This window comes from Lissotriton vulgaris, chromosome 7, assembly GCF_964263255.1.
Source record: "Lissotriton vulgaris chromosome 7, aLisVul1.2, whole genome shotgun sequence".
Lineage (NCBI taxonomy): Eukaryota > Metazoa > Chordata > Amphibia > Caudata > Salamandridae > Lissotriton > Lissotriton vulgaris.
In genome coordinates, this window is record NC_141695.1 from 719,395,502 (window position 1) to 719,412,156 (window position 16,655).

General features: G+C 41.0%; 1 protein-coding gene across 8 annotated transcripts in view; it reads left to right on the forward strand.

Annotated features, from left to right (window-relative positions):
- Nucleotides 1-16,655, forward strand: part of ARSG (arylsulfatase G) — a 2,325,381-nt gene that overhangs the window by 1,296,985 nt on the left and 1,011,741 nt on the right. For all 8 annotated transcript variants that reach the window (XM_086930959.1, XM_086930958.1, XM_086930961.1 and 5 more), the window contains one exon: nt 14,955-15,543. In XM_086930959.1, the coding sequence (XP_086787085.1) occupies nt 15,320-15,543 (224 nt within the window). In that variant the 5' untranslated portion in view covers nt 14,955-15,319. The remainder of the gene's footprint in view (nt 1-14,954; nt 15,544-16,655) is intronic.

Here is a 16,655-nt window from a genome sequence, read left to right on the forward strand (position 1 = left end):
GGATAAAAGTTCCACTTTTACAAAATAGGGGATCCACCGGAAGAGTACGCTCCTTTCGAGGAGATTGAAATCCCATTAAAATACCAAGAGCACCTGCTCTGGTTTAAAGGCGCCCTAAAACACAATGATCATATTACCAGGCTCGGTCCACTAGGTAGACCAAGAGCAACGTGGCCGGTTCTAGCCAGCTACACCCCACATCCAGACATTGATAAAATGTCAAGTGAAGAACTCTTAGTTAAAATAAGAGAATTAACAAAGGCATGTAGAGAGTTAGTTCAATTGGCAATGGAGGATAAAACGATCCGCCAGAAATTGAAAGAAACAGATATAACAGATCAACCAATTGAGCTTGCCAGAATTATAGAAAAATGTTATGAAGAACTAGGTAGAGACAGCTTGGGTGGAAAACCAGTAAAACCCCAACTGCTCGAAAATCCAGTAAAATTATTTATTAAAAATAATTCAAACACTCCTAAAAAGAGCTGGGATGGAAATAAACAATCCACTCCCAAGGAAAAAGTTTTCCAGTCCAGAGGAAGGTCTCCTCGGCGGAGGGAAAGAACTCCGACTCGAGAACACCAGTCTCCCCAGAGGGAGCCCTCTGAGAAAAGATATAACCTTAGAAATAGGGATAATTTGAAGAAGCCTGATAGATATCAAAGTATTGATACACGTCCCTCTCGATCTTTTTCGCAGAAATAGGAAAGAAGAGGACGGTCAGACCCAGGAGAGCACACCAAGTCCAAAGACAAGGAACTTGCTCAAAGTAAAAAATCTCAATTTCCAAGAAAGAAGGTATCCAGTATTAGAGTAATCGAACATGTCGAGAATACTGAGGACACAGTTGAAAAACGGGGAGTGGGCACAGACAATGTTAGACAATGCAGCAGAAATCACCATAGCTCGCAAGATCCTGATGAGTCATCTGGAGACAGTGGACACGAATAAATACATTCAAGTAGAAACTGCCGACACCAGAGTTAGCGAGCCCCACAAGATATACGAAATAACATTGCGTATAGAGGGTGATAAGACTAGGAAAATAAGGGGTCTATTTTGGGATAAACTCTCAAAAGGCTATGACATTCTGTTAGCTGAAAAAGATTGGCCCCCGGAGTTTGTCAGGGAGTGCCCTCGTGGCGAAGAAATGATTATGCCTGCCTTCTCGAATCACATTCCGAATCACACTAAATATATATGCAAGGAAATGGGCAGTAGCCCAGGCACCAGCACTATATAAAAATCATGTAGGATGGGATGAGGACTCTCCTCCTCACAAAATCCAGTTAAAAAATCAACCGACTGCACAAAGGCAGCATCCCATTAAGCAAGAAGCTAAAAAACAAGCCAGGGAGATTTTAGATCAACTTGAATACCAATGGGTGATTGAAACATGCACCTCTCAAATGAACAATCCTTTGTTTCCTGTCTCCAAACCAGACAATTCATATCGTCTAGTTTTGGACTACAGACACCTTAAATCATGTTGCAAAACATTTGCAGTTCAAAATTCGCATAGTGCTGCACTAATGAATAACATAGTTTGGAAAAAATATAAAACGACATTAGACATATCTAATGGTTTCTTTTGTCAAAATATTGCACCAGAAAGCAGATACTTGACCACTTTCTCAGTAATGGGGTCACAGAATAATTTCTGTAGGCTCCCACAGGGATTCAAGAACAGCCCAGGACTATTTTCAGCCAGAGTAACAGAGTTACTACAAATATATGATGATGAGGCATTATCATATGTCGATGACATCTATCTCACAGACGACGACTTGGAGACTCACTTGAAAAGAGTGAACACCATAATACTTGGGTTCGCAGCAGAGGGTTACAAATTCAACTTCAAAAAGTCCCGAATTGCCCATCTGACAGTATTATTTTTAGGATACGAATTATCAAGAGGAGGAAAAAGCCTAGCGGACAACTTCTTAGAGAAGTGCGCTGTACTCCAAGCACCAAAAACGCTGAAGAACTTACAATCGATTCTAGGCTTTCTGAATTTCGGAAGAACTTGCATCCTAAATTCTCTACGAACTAATTAAACCTGATTTTAAACCAATCACTTGGACTCAAAAACACGCAGAAATTTTGAGATCATTGCAAACAGACATGTTAGCAAAAACAAAATTAGAAACACGTGATAACACACGCAACCTTGTAATCCGAGTCATCCCAGGAAGATGCGGATTCACGTACCTGACCTCTAATGAGGGAGAAACGGTACCAATTGCTTACAAATCACATTTGTACACAAAAGCTGAAATAAAATTCAGTTCAACGGAAAAAATCCGAACTGCGGTTCAGACTGCTGTAGCAAAAGAAAGGGCCCTAGCAGCAGGTAAACGAATAATAATCGTTACACCCATACCGGCTTTGGAAGCGGTAACTAAAGCGAGCATTCCTAATGCTAAAACTTTGCATCCGAGATGGATCCAGTGGGTTAATTCTCTTGCTGCAACAGACGTAGTTTACGAATTTGATCCTAACTTAAAGACATAGGAATTTTTACAATATGAATATGAATGTCCTCTGCCAATTGAAATCCTGCCTCTAGAAGAATACGGAAGTATCATATATACTGACGGATCAGCACAACCCGCAGTTGGGGGCAAACAAGCTAACAGTGCTGCGTGCGCGATTGTTAAAGGTCGTTGGCACAAAGGAAAATTTAGACCAATGGTCACTAAAACACAATCTCTAGGAGATTGTTCAGCTCAACGAGCTGAATTGGTAGCATTTAAGATGGCGCTAGAAAATACCGATCGCGAATTCCCCACACTCATAGTGTGCGATTCATATTATTGCGTACAATCTTATAATGAATACTTGCAGAATTGGGTGGAAAATGGTTTCAAAGAAGCAAAAGGTGGCACAATCAAGCATAAAAGGCTTTGGGAACAAGTAGTTCTTTTACAGAAGGAACTACAAAAGACTCATGTGATACACACTCTGAGTCATCAACGTGATGGCGTTCACGTTGCAGGGAATTCATTGGCTGATGAAGCCGCGAAGGCAGCTGTGCAAACAGCTTCCGTAGCTGCGATTACTCGGTCACAAACAAAAATAGACAGCGACATTCTACAAGCTGTCAGTGCGTCAGTAAAAGATGATAAAAAAACACTCCCAAAAGGCTTTCCAGAGAAGTACTTATATTTAACAGATACGAATAATGTTCCTTTTGCTCAAATCCCTGGAGTGGGGGATAGAGTAATTCCAAACATGGGACACAGGTTAGGACTAATTAAAGCAGCACACGAAGGGCTTGTTTCTGCACACGCTGGCGTTTCCGCAACAATATCACTATTAAAACAGAGATATTGGTGGCCTCGCATGAGAATACAAACTAAGAAGTATGTATTAGAATGCGAAATATGCCAAAGAATGAAAGTATCAACAGTAAAACGACCAGCACAGACACCCCTTCTCATCTCAGATAAACCATTAGCATGCGTTTACCTGGACCACTGTGGTCCCTTACAAAGGGACGGCAACTATAAATATATCATGGTCGCAGTGGATTCCTGTACGAGATTCATATGGATGTGGCCCCAGCGCTCGGCAGACGCCAGAACGGTTATAAAAGATCTGCGAGTCTTTATCGGCACATACGCAATTGCCATGTTCCATTCTGACCAGGGTCCTGCTTTCAGCTCTCGAGCTTACAAGGAGGCCATGGCCAGCATGGGCGTTGGCTTGCGATACTCTTGTCCATCACACAGCCCGAAGGGAAAGTGTAGTGGAAAGAAAAAACCGGGACATAAAGCAATCTATAACAGCGAAGGTATTAGGTTTGGGTGATGTGTGGGTCAAGCATTTAATAAGTGTCCAGCTTAGTCTAAACAACTTGCCAAGAAATTCTCTAAAAGGTTTCAGCCCATACGAACTATTGTTCGGAACTAGAATGTACATTCAGGACTTAGATAGTCAGGTATCAGTGGTAGAAGATAAGAATAAAGACTTTGACATCAAAGATCATTTGGCTGTTTTACAGGACTTGAATGAAACAAGAAAATCCATAAGCAACATAAAGTTAAAGCAACAGCCAATTACCACTGAAGAGGCACCACCAGCCCCAGCAAGGCCTGTCTGGATTCCAAAGATTGGGGATCTAGTCAGAGAAAAATAGCGGTGAAGAAGGAATTTGGGCCTTCTTACAGAAAAGCAGTACCTGTCTTAGCAATCAACGGAACAAGATCAGTAGTACTACCGCCCCTTGCTGGTAGAAAGGAGAACAGAGTTGTATCAATCGACCTGGTAAAACCACAAGCATGTGGCCTATAATCAACAGTAGGCCCAGTGGACTCCCGAGAAACAACAGAATACCCAAACTTGCAACAATTCAAGAGGTTCAAACTGAAAGAATAATCACATTTGATAAACCTGCAGTGCACAGAGAGGGACTATGCAATAATGACATGGAACTCGTGCCTCTTGAAACACAGATTGAAACAGTTCGTCATGAAACTCAGGTCTACAATGACGTGGCATCAGAATGTGCTACCGAAAGACAAATTGAGAGAACAATTCCAACAATTGACAGAACTGCCTCTGGCTACTTCATTAACTTCGACAACTTTTCTGAGGATCAAAACGACCCTGAAGTGATGCCAGAAACAAAGACTTTTAAAGAAAAAGCAACAGAACTATTTCATCAAATCAAAGAAGTATATCTGGATGCACCATTGATTGAGCATTGGATTATTTCAGGGGTACTTATACTCCTACTATGCCTAATTTTAGTTTTAATTTTAGGAAAGTTTATTACAGTTCAATGGACACAGCAAGTCAGAACATCAACTTAGTCCTCAAACCACACAAATCATCCCACGTGAAGAAAAGAGAACTGTCAACAGTAAATGTCACAGCCATTCCAATACCAGGCGGGGTAGTATGAGACAAAACTGACTATGAAGTATATGGTCCGGTCGAAATCCTGAAATATCCTCACCAGTTCAAGGTTTCCTTAAGTGACTTTGTAAAACCAAGTACATTTTCTGATGATTGGGATTTTGAAAGTATTAATAATATGATGCCTGATTTAGTGTTGTCAGCAAGATTTACAGAACATGATTATTTACAAGGTTCGAGTAGTTATGAACAAATGTACTGCTTCTCACATTACGGAGATCATTACTTACATAAATCTGCACAACCAAGAAATGTTTTTAAATATAACCAATGGAAACATTGTGCTAAAAAAAAAGCAGTTCTAAAACATTCTATGAGAAATTCCAGTACTTCTCAGGGTTTAACACAAGTGATGCAGAAACGTTTTATTATAAACTGTTGGATAAAACAGGGTTGAAAACTATGCTGACAAATACTAAATTGATATATTCAGAAGCATTTTATGAAAAAATGATGACATTTGGTTGTGATTTTTGGAGAAATAATATTGAAACAACAACCATCTGGGGTACAAAAGATTGGCAGGTACAAGGCCTAGAAGCATTATTTCGAGCCTGCATGATCTCAGAGCAAATAACGTTTTTAAATGACACAATTCACCAAACAACCTGTCTTGGCCTAGCTAAGATTAAAGACCTTAACAAACCGTCTATTCCGAAGCCAATACCTGATAATGCAACAACAGATATTGAAATAGACGTATCTAAAATTTTACATCTAAACAGAACACATCCTGATTGGAAAAAGTGGTTCATCTGGCCTATTGACACAAATAACTGTCAAGATAGATTCCTGAATAAAACACAGGGGTTAGCAATGACCAGACCAGACCCTAGATACTCCCAGAGACAACATCCAGGGATAGTAACAACATACAGTGTAGGGAAGCTGTGCCTTGAATGGCTAGAATCATCCACACTGGCAGAAATTAAGCAACACTTATCTTTACTTAAAGATGGTGCTGATTTGCGCGATTTCATTCTGGGACCACGCACACAGCGTCAAAAACATTTCATAGCGACCAGTATATATGCGGCTTACAACAAGACTTGGAAAGTAACAGAAAGTGAAACAGCTGAAAAAATACGAGAAATTGATCGTATTAATTTGGAAAAATCACTTTCTGTTGTGGACAATGGGTTAATGACTCTGTGCTCCAGAATATATTCACTGGACAGTATTGTATCATCTGCCATAGATATAATAGACAAAGACTTGCTAATGTTACAGCATGGCCAGTCACAATTGCGTTCTATTGTACAGTTAGGCTGGACGCTGCAAAATCTTCGTTCAGGCTATGTGCCATGGCGTTTAATCAACACAACGTCATTGTTTTCCATCTTTAACCTTACTGATAAACAAATCAGCTTGGCACAGAAAGGAGCAGACTATACAATCCTGAGCATTGAAAAACTTGAGAGATTAACATTGACAATGTCAGAAAGTCCTGTCATTGAATGGATAATACACAGGATTATCACAATTCCGATAACAACTTTCCGATTTAAAAATTGCCTTGAATACATACCGACTGGCCAGTATGAACGTTTGGGTAAAGGGTACATTAAGTCAGCATGGAAATTACCATACACACACACATGCTATAGTGACAGCAACAAAAATGTATTTCTTAGTGGTGAAAACTGCAAACATTCACTAAGCGGTATACTTTTGTGCCAAGGTATTAATTTACACGGAGCCTGTGAAGGAAATTCAAACAACCTTTCATGCCACCAACATGTCACACCTGCAACGCAGATAGAGCCTTTCTTTAAGCAACTCTCGAACGGGAGTTACATTCTAATAACGGATCACAGCTGTTGTGGCCTTTTGCCAGGGAAAGCATATCTCGTACAAGTAACTTCCATGGTCAAATGCTGTATGCAAACGGCCCTGGAGACACCGAGACTCCCATATGGCCTCGTTTGAATGTCTCTTCTATACAAATTGATACTTTAAGCAGAATGAAGTCTGTGCTTTTGCAGACAACAGTGCCCATCACGTCATCAAAAGAGACGTATGATCTCCAAGTTGCAAGGACAACATCAGAGATTCATGACCTTTTATCAACAAATTGCCCCGTGCATTTCGCAGAAATTCTTAGCCAAATTCTTAACATGTCGAGTGCCATAGGCATCCCAGGCGTATTTAAGACCATTTTTACGGGACTGTTAACACCATTCAAAGCAATTCTGGGAATCATTTCCAATTTTTCCATTCAGTGTTTTGCGGCATACCCCTGATTTTGGGACTTGTAGCAGGCATTTTATTGTTGACCCTCCTGCTCCGATATGGCAAGCCAAAACACAGACATGACTCCGCCAAGGATGGAAGAAACGATCCTAGCAATACGCTACCGGGACCGCATAACTAGAGTCCTTGGATTGGCCAGGCTGAGAGATCTGAACATGACCTAGTTTCTTTCATTCAGACCTATATGGCAGACCTGCATCTTACCTGTGCTTCGATGTATGCTATGCAGAGATGAATGCGTGTTGGACACCTGTCTTGCACTTCCATCAGCAGTACCAATGGATATCGATACTTTGCTAAGTCCTGTAACTGCTCACGCATTGTGTTGTCCCCAGCGGCTACCAATCCTGATGACGGCATTTGTTGAGACTCCTGTGCTACGACTAGGTGGTGACAGTGGAGCAAGAAATAAAAGCAACATCACCCAGGTACGACCTTCTGTGAGCATTGCTGATCCAGACACCGATGATAGCAATCATTCTCACACCTGCCAAGTTACAGCACTATCGAACTTGGTCGAACTGTCACCTGATTTTGTAGACCAATTCTTTGAGAGCCTGTCTGATATGATGTTCTCCCCTGAACAGAAACAATAATTTTGAAAAGCATTCCGATACACAGCGTTCCCATGAACTCTGAATTCGGCCTTCAGTTTTGATCAACAAAAACTACTGAAAAGCGTTGGAACTCTATTCCCCCGTTCACCAAGAATTTTTTTTTTTAATTCAACTATTTTCCAACATATTTACTTTTTTCCTGGCACGAAATTCTTTGCTAAAGTAGACCTATTCATAAAGAACAGAACTTCTATTTTTAGGTAGATCTAGAGACTAAATAACTTTACATCAGCCTCTAGCACATTTTACAGCAAAATGCATTTATATGTGATGAAATTATCTCGCCCTTCTTTTCTGTATAAAGAGATATTTCATGTGTAATTTTTTCGCAAAATCGTTCACTGATTACATATGCTATAATTTTTGAATGATTTCTCTGCTTAAAGACGTACAGTACCTATATTTCCATGTATTTCAAAATATGCCATTTCAAATGCAAATATGTATTTTGAGGTGGGCAATGTTACACATGCATCTTATTGCTTTAATTTTTAGTAATTTGATGGACATAAATTCGTGGATTGGGTGTCGTGTTCTAATCTAGGACCCCGCTCAATACTGTGACCTTATGCCCCTATACGGCTATAATCCATTCATACCCCTATGATGGCATAAACGATCAAGAGCGATATTTCAGAAACTCGTCTCTGGCCTAACACGATCAGAGCCACATTTCAGAATCTCTTCCTCTGCAGCTCATTACAGCAGATGACACAGCAGAAGCCACTATCTTAGATTCCTAGATTACACTCCGAGTTCTTCAACAAGATAAAACTCAGCCACCTGGGAAAGCCCCGCTTGCTATGTTTTGATTAGTAATAGAACTCTAATGAGCACTGAGAGACGATCACTTCCTAGTGACATCTTTATTGACGTCTTATGTCCAAAAACTTACGTCAAACAAGGCACCTTTCAGGTATAAATATTACCAACGTTGCCTTAAGCAAACGCTGCCGCGACGACATCGATGATAGCGATGGTGTGGTGAATACAGGAGCAGAACAGCTGTCCCTTGCAGAGCCCAGCAGATGCAAGCTGCCCACGGACGCTGCCCCTCCTCCTCCTCCTTGACGCGCTGAGAGAGACGCTGTCTTTTCTCTTGCCGAGAAAATCCAGCTCCGGCGTTTCCAGCCTACTCCTGCGAGTGACTGGGATATCGATTACTGAAAGGAGATACAAGACCTCCAACATTCTATTTCAGAGGTATGGTGTTGACTAAACCCTTATAGAGAATTCTTGAAGCAAACCTTGGCAAAACCAACTTAACTAAAACTGCTACTTACTTACTCCCTCCCAAGTATTAGGCTTAGGTCAGGTACACTGGGGTAGGCGTAGTTAGAAGCACCAGTTGAGTACGTTAGTCAAATGTATATATGAATGTATATATTTTATTCATTTTAACCATTGTATGGCTAAGAAACCATATCAATGCTTTTACAGTACTATTTCGCAATCCTCATTTTACTGTACGCACTTTTTATAATAACTAGTCTTGCAATTGTGGCAATTCATTTCTCTTGCATGAGAAGAAAGACTGTTCAATAAATAATACCTTTTTATTGAAAACGCCCATCTCTCTATTCTCTGCATCTTGGTGAAAGTAATCTGCACAACTGACTGAGTAAAATAACTGTCTATTGTTTCACACGACTCTAGAGATTGACTCTTATTCTAAGGAGCAAAGTTGTCATGTTTATGCGTTTGTTGGAAAACTGAATCCCTTCTTGTCTGTACCAGGGAAGCTGATCACTTCCTATTCAGTCAAGAAAGTTTCCAGTGACCTCTGAGCTAGTTGGTAACAAACCCAATTAAGTTTAGCATAGTCAGTAGAGACCTGGAAGACCGCACTTCTATGTCTATACTACTGTTTATGTTATTCCAATGCGCAGGGCCTATAGGGAAAATAGGAACTACACTACACTGGTGCCTCGTGTATTGTGGAAAATGCGGAGACAGCCTTGCCACATTCCCCTGATCGCTCCCAGATGGCCTCGAAAAGTGTGGTTCTCGGAGCTGCTTCTCCTCTCACAGTGCGAGCCCATCATCCTTCATCCTCGAACGGACCTTCTCACGATGGACAAGGGTCAGATTTGTCATCCGGACCCCTCCTCTCAGAAATTATCGGCATGGAACCTGAGCACCTTGAATATGCCCATTTGAGTATTTCGCCAGAATGCAGGGACATTCTTACTCATGCGAGAGCTCCGTCTACAGTTAAGAGTTACAAGCTCAAGTGGAAGAGGTTCTGTCACTGGCGCGCAGCTAACAACATCCATCATGTTCATTCCACGCCATCTCAGCTGCTGCCGTTCTTTTTACAACTGGCTCAGTCAGGACTTTCCCATTCCACTTTGAGAGTTTTCTTGGCGGCAATTTCTTGTTTCCGTCAAGATGGCTCCTCCTCGCTCTGCTCTTCCAGAGTCATTCGACAATTTTTCAAAGGATTATTCAGGAAGTTCCCGCCCATTCGGCGTCCTCCTCCTACCTGGCATCTCAATGTTGTTTTGGCACAATTAATGAAGGCACCATTCGAACCTATCCACAAAGCGGATTTAAAGTTTCTGACCTGGAAGGTGGCCCTTCTTCTTGCTCTAAACTCCTCACGACGTTTGACTGATATTCACGCTTTCACCATTAAGCCTCCTTTCCTCCAATTCAAATCGGACTATGTAGTGCTTCGCACCAACCCAGCGTTTCTGCTTAAGGTGCCCACTGATTTTCACATTAATGAACCTGTTTTCTTAAAAACTTTCTTTGCCAATCCTCAATCTCCGGCAGAACAACGCTTACATTCCCTGGACATTAAAAGATGCCATAAATTTTACATCAACAGGACGGCGCCCTTTCGCAAGTCCGATCAACTGTTCATTGCCTATGGACGCATGCGCAAAGGACATCCTGTTACCAAGCCAACTATTGCACGTTGGATTTCTTCCGCAATTGTCTTCTGCCATCAGAAAGCCGGCAGGCCTCTACAGTCTACAGTGAGGGCTCATTCTACCAGGGCTAAGTCATCCTCTACTGCCCTCTTTGCTGGTGTACCGCTCCATCAAATTTGCCGAGCAGCCACGTGTTCGAGCAGGCACACTTTCACCAAACAATACTGCCTGGAGGCCATCAACGGAGCTGATACGGCAGTGGGACAGGCAGTGCTTCGCAATCTTTTTAACTAAGGTGAGCCTCTGTCTTCCCCCCACCTTTATGGTTTTATATGGCTGTTGTGATTACTTGCATAACTTTATTATGTCTCTTTGAGTTTTATACATGCTTATGCATAACTGGTTTGAGCATCACACCGGCTACTACTGCTCACTATTCTATTCAAGCATGTGAATCTATGAAAGTCACCCTAATACTGGAGAAGAACAATTGTTTCTTACCTGTAAACAGGTGGTTCTCCAGTATTGGTGTCTTTCATAGATTCACATGCGACCCACCCACCTCCCCTCAGAGGCTCGCTTCTCCTCATAGACTCTTTGGTCACTCTTGTGCTATGAAAATCTGAGGGACTGAGCTCTGAGGAGAAGGTTCTGGAGGGGTGCTTGCACCTGATTGGCTGTAGTTTGGACTAACATAATGACAGGGATATGTTACAAGTGTATTTTCTCTCCTACCATGTATTCCTATGTAGGAATTATGATTTGGTATTTACAACTTTTTCTAGTGTGTATTTTATGTGTTATGTTTTTACAAACATATGTTATTAGTATTTTATTGCTATTTTATTTACCGTGGGACTCCCACTTTGACGACGGGGAATATTCAAGCATGTGAATCTATGAAATACACCAATACTAGAGAGCCACCTGTTTACAGGTAAGTAAAAACTGATCATCCTCCATAAGAAAATCTAGAGGCAAGTTATAATTTCCATGCTCTCCTAGTGTAGCGCATAGAAGTATATTTTAGGGTGTTAGGTTTTTAAATGACATTTTAACATGTTAGAATTGTCCATTTTATCCTTGTTGTTTGCAACATGTATTAGTGCTGTTTTAATCATGTTCTGTGTGGTTATTTTAAATATGTTGGGCAACAGGGTTGCAATTAATGTGCTTTTTAGTTAAATTGTCTTCTAAGTGCATCTTGTGTGTGTGTGATTTAAGAGAATAAAAAACGTCTGTTTCTGATCATCTCAGTGTCCCTGGATCCCTGTTTAGGGACTGTTAGTAACCCAAAAGAATTGGCGCCACTTCAACTGTATATTGGGTGGAGTTCTGCAGGGCTACAAAAACTTGTCTTTCATATTCGAGTGTTGGTGCATTGAACTTAATTCACTCATGTCACCTTTGGGTGGAAAAGCAAAACACCTTGATAATTTTTCAGGTGAGTGAAAGGTGACAATTGTGGGCTTTTTAGTTAGAAATCCCTATATTTCCTGGCAGTTCATTGTAGTGTTTACTCTTTTTTCACCACCCTCATTTGTGAAGAGTGTCTTTAACAGCCAGTTTTTTTAAAGGACTTCAGTGTAGTTAGTGTGTGGTAATATAACGTCTACTAATTAGAATTGGGTGTGCAAGCAATAGTTTGCAAAGCATATATATGAACCTACACAAATATGCTCAGGTAAGAATGCCATCATACTATTGGGTTCAGGTGAAGATTGAAATATAGTCCCTATGTACATCTACCATCAAATTGGAGTATCCAAAAATAGTAGCATCAGATTTTGCATACGTACCATGATTCCTTTTTTTGTTTCGAAAGTTGATACTGTATTCATTTGTTTCTTATGCAAGTCAAGTAGATATGTTCATGGTCTCTTGGTATTGATACTCAAACGTTTAAGGGAGACAATACCTGTTTTCAAGGTATAGAACCAAAGCCGAGACATAGAATATGGCTTCTTTATAGTATATCTCTTGATTGTGGCCTAAGAATGTATGTTTCAGAAAGGTTTTAACATGCTTTGGAATTTTATGTTCGATGTGTCCTTCTTTTGAAAGGATTTACCTGTGTGCAGTTATTTAAAAAGAGAAATGTTCCACAGTGATCGCTTAAGGTAATTGCCCTAGGAGTTGCCCTATATTTTGGTCCAGGTACAGTATGAAACTGCAGTCTGACACAATAAAAGGACACTGCCCAATCATTGATATTTCTTTGTAAAGGAATTTGACTATCTCTAACTTTTAGAATAGGGCAGGTAAAAAACAACCATAAAACAAGCCTTAAGCCCATAATACCTTAAGAAGTGGAGATGTGTGCAGTGTGTAGAGGTAGGTAACCACCCGGCCTGTCTTTGCGTTAGAAAGAGAAAATAGTTTCCATTTCCCCGCTCTCAGTTATTGATTCTTAGTTTTTCTCTACAGTTTAATCAGATTTTTGAAGGCTTTACTTTGCCTTCAAGGGACAAAATAGTTCCAGATCCCATTCTCTCAAATATTGGAGGTCTTTTTTTCTTCTCCGTAGTCTTAATGGAAGGGCCAAATTCCGGGACAGCAGACCTGGAGGGTAGAAAAGTGTAATTCAGTTGGTCCGTCCCAAAGTAATGTGAACCTCACAGAATTCACCACAATTTCAACAAAGGCAGTGTTAGAAGAAGATGCGCAGAGGCATTTGGAGTGTCACCTCTCCTGCAATGCTGGGACTGTGTATTACCACTCCACACAAGACCTATGGCTTCTAGTAGAAAGGGAGTATCAGCCAGGGGTATACAAGATTTGCAAATGGTCTAGGTCAGGATGCCCAGAGTGTACGCTCTAGGCCTGCAGGGGACCCCAATCTAGGGTCATGGTGGCATCAGACCTTCAATTGGTGATAATGCTGGGACCATAAGTCGTTGACAAATAAGTCTAAAATGTGAACTTTCTTCGTCGTAGAAAGGAAGGAAGCTAGTATTCCTCTTAGAAAATTGCAGGAACAGGTAATTCATGAAGCCATGGTAAGTTCAGTCAATGCAAGAGTTGTGCTGTGGTTGAGAAAGGATTATTGTGTTACTTAAGCAACGCACATTCAGCAGACTGAGGAATAAACGCTATACCAGCCTCAAGTAGGCAGGTATGCTTAGGCTCTGTCCTTTGGCATGGATAGCACCTGTAATTCCAATGGTCAGGTTTAAAGTAGCAAAGTTATTTACGGGGGAGACAACTCATTGGTACTTATTGACCCAGAAAGGAGTAGTGCTCTTGGTTTTGTCACATAGCTTTTGACACCGCCCCTGTCAATCACACCACGGGGGGGGGGGGTTGATATTTATTAGAAAATGACCCAGCGTGGTGCTGCAAGCCATATTCTGCACCATTAGGAAAGTGCAGGGATGCGTTGTATTTACAGCAATACAACGCATCCCTGTGCTTTCCTCTGTGCTGGTGCACAATTGGCAGCTTAGCGCCAATGCAGGGTGCAAGGGTGCTTGCGTTGCAGGAATTATTGTTTTTGGCAGGAAGGGACAACTTCCTGTACAAAAACAATCATTAATGACGTTTTCCACTTTATATGTGTGCTGCATAATGCAGCACACAGTAAGAGCTAAAAATGAGGAGAAATAAAGGTATTTCTCCTCGTTGTGTCAGAATCTGAATTATGCCCAGATTTACGAAGCCTTTTAAATCTTGGAATGCGACAAAATCCACAGGTGTTGCGTAGAAACACCCACAGTAACATGCCCCTTTCATGCAGAGTAGTGACAGTGGCGTAACGAAACATGATGGGGCCTCCCTGCAAAGTGCAAGGAGGGGCCCCCTTCCGGACATACTCGGAAGCTCGCAGGCCTGAATACTGTACAGAGAGGGCCTCGTAGAGCTTGGGGCCCCCCACACTGCGGGGCCTGCAGGGGCTTTTGTTACGCCACAGGTGGCTTTATGTGGCCTGGTCTCAGTATTTTGCACCATCAGAGCGTCAAAAAAAGTGATGCTCCGGTGGCGCAGGGGTCTTGTAAATATGCCCCACTAAGTGCTATTTCCCTTTTTGCTTCAGAAGGGCACATGCATCAAAGGCCAGTGTGGGTTACTTTGGCGAAAATTCTGTTTTGTTATATCGATGTATTTCTTATTGACTCCTCCTCTGAACCTGTAACTTTCTTATGATTGGAGAGATTATTGGCTATTCATGCACATTATAAACTTAAGAGTAACCCTAACGCTGTCATTGAATTCACTAGCAAATCACTTTTCATGCTAATATGATTTTTTTTTTATTCACAATATCCCCTACTTTTTTTTCCAGAATAGGCTTCATCAACTCATTTGTATTAATGGATCATAGAGCATGGGAAACTATCCAGACGTTGTACATGGAGTGGCAGTATCATAATGGAGATCAACTATTTCATATATTAGACGCAAATTTCTTGTTTCTGAAATTAGCGTGACGAAGATCGAAAAACATTTAGACTTAAAGAAATGGAAAATTGGACTTTCACATAGTGCCATCGATGAGACATTTTGCCTTTTGCATTTACGTATCTTTTTCCAAGTCAAAATATTGTATGGCACAGATCATGTGACTGTTTTCTTCAAAAGCTTAATATGAAGATGGAACAGATGCATTACCCATCATAGGCTGCCACAGCGGAGAGCTGGTTGCTCTACATGATGGAGGGCCTGTCTTTGCTTTCGACGTTTCTGGTTGCTTTTTTTATTGTCATCTTCTATCACCTTCAGAATTTTTGTTTTGAAGACCAGAAAAGACGCTTCCAAAAGCCAAACTTCATAATCATTTTAGCAGATGACATTGGATGGGGTGATATTGGGGCAAACTGGGACAAAACAAAAGACACCCCCAACCTGGATAAAATTGCCCTCGAAGGAATGCGGTAAGTCAGTTATGAGCTTACTTTAGACTCCTTGTAAGGTTGCTTAAAGTGAATACTAATAAACTTTGTGATTGCATCCATAATTTTAGCACTCTGAAGTAATCAAAAAGAGCCACTCATAGCTCTATAACATTTCTAGACAAATAATTAAACTTAAGTTAATAAAATTTGAACACCTAAAAAAGCAAAGTGTATATTTGAAAATGTTAAAACTTAGTAAATGTGAAGAAATATGAAAACAGGGGGTAAACATTGCGTAGGTATCCGTATATGGATTTGTGGGTGCAGTACACGTAGAGCAAACAGAATTTATTACGGAAGCTTGGTGACCTCAGTTGAAGCACTGGTATACCTCAATAAAAACTGAACTTGCATTAGGAGTAAAAAAGACAAACTGATATGCTCGATTCTTAGCATATTGCTTTGCCTCTTGAAAATAAAAACGAATTTTAAAATGCGCCAACCTTTCAATTGAATTTAAAATTCCTATATATGTTTTAATTTGTGAATTAAATATAATATTTAGTAATTTGTGTATTTGTATGATGTATATTTATGTATTGTTATGTGTTGTTTTGATGTTCAAATCATAGATATTGCTCTAGCCAGGATCTATAGCTTCATGGGGGTATATAGAGGGGTAACCTTGAAGAACCACTACACTAGACACAAATGGCATAAGACCATGGCAGTCGAGAAATTAAGTTATGTATTAGAAAACTATTACTAGAGATGCAACAAAAATCAGTTTAGAAGCAGTTGATATCTTTGTGGCTCTGGAAGAGAGACAAGGGCAAGGGCACAACTTAATAACATTTTTAAAAGAACATTTAGGGCCACATGGCATCCAGGGGCGACTCCTCTGCTATGGCCGAGGAGCATCGCCCTCCCCTGTCAGCACCCTCCAAAACATGAAAAAACAATGATAAAATGGATTTAAAACCCGTATCATTATCGTTTTTTTTTTCTTGTGCCCAGTCTTGGGGGCATAGCCACAGTGACGACAGGCACTGAGGGGAGTGGTAGTGCACTGCCCTCCCTGCGCATGTGGCTCTGGAGGGAGCAGTCTTAGGCCAGCCACCCAACGTGCGCAGTGAAGCTCTCTCCAGCCC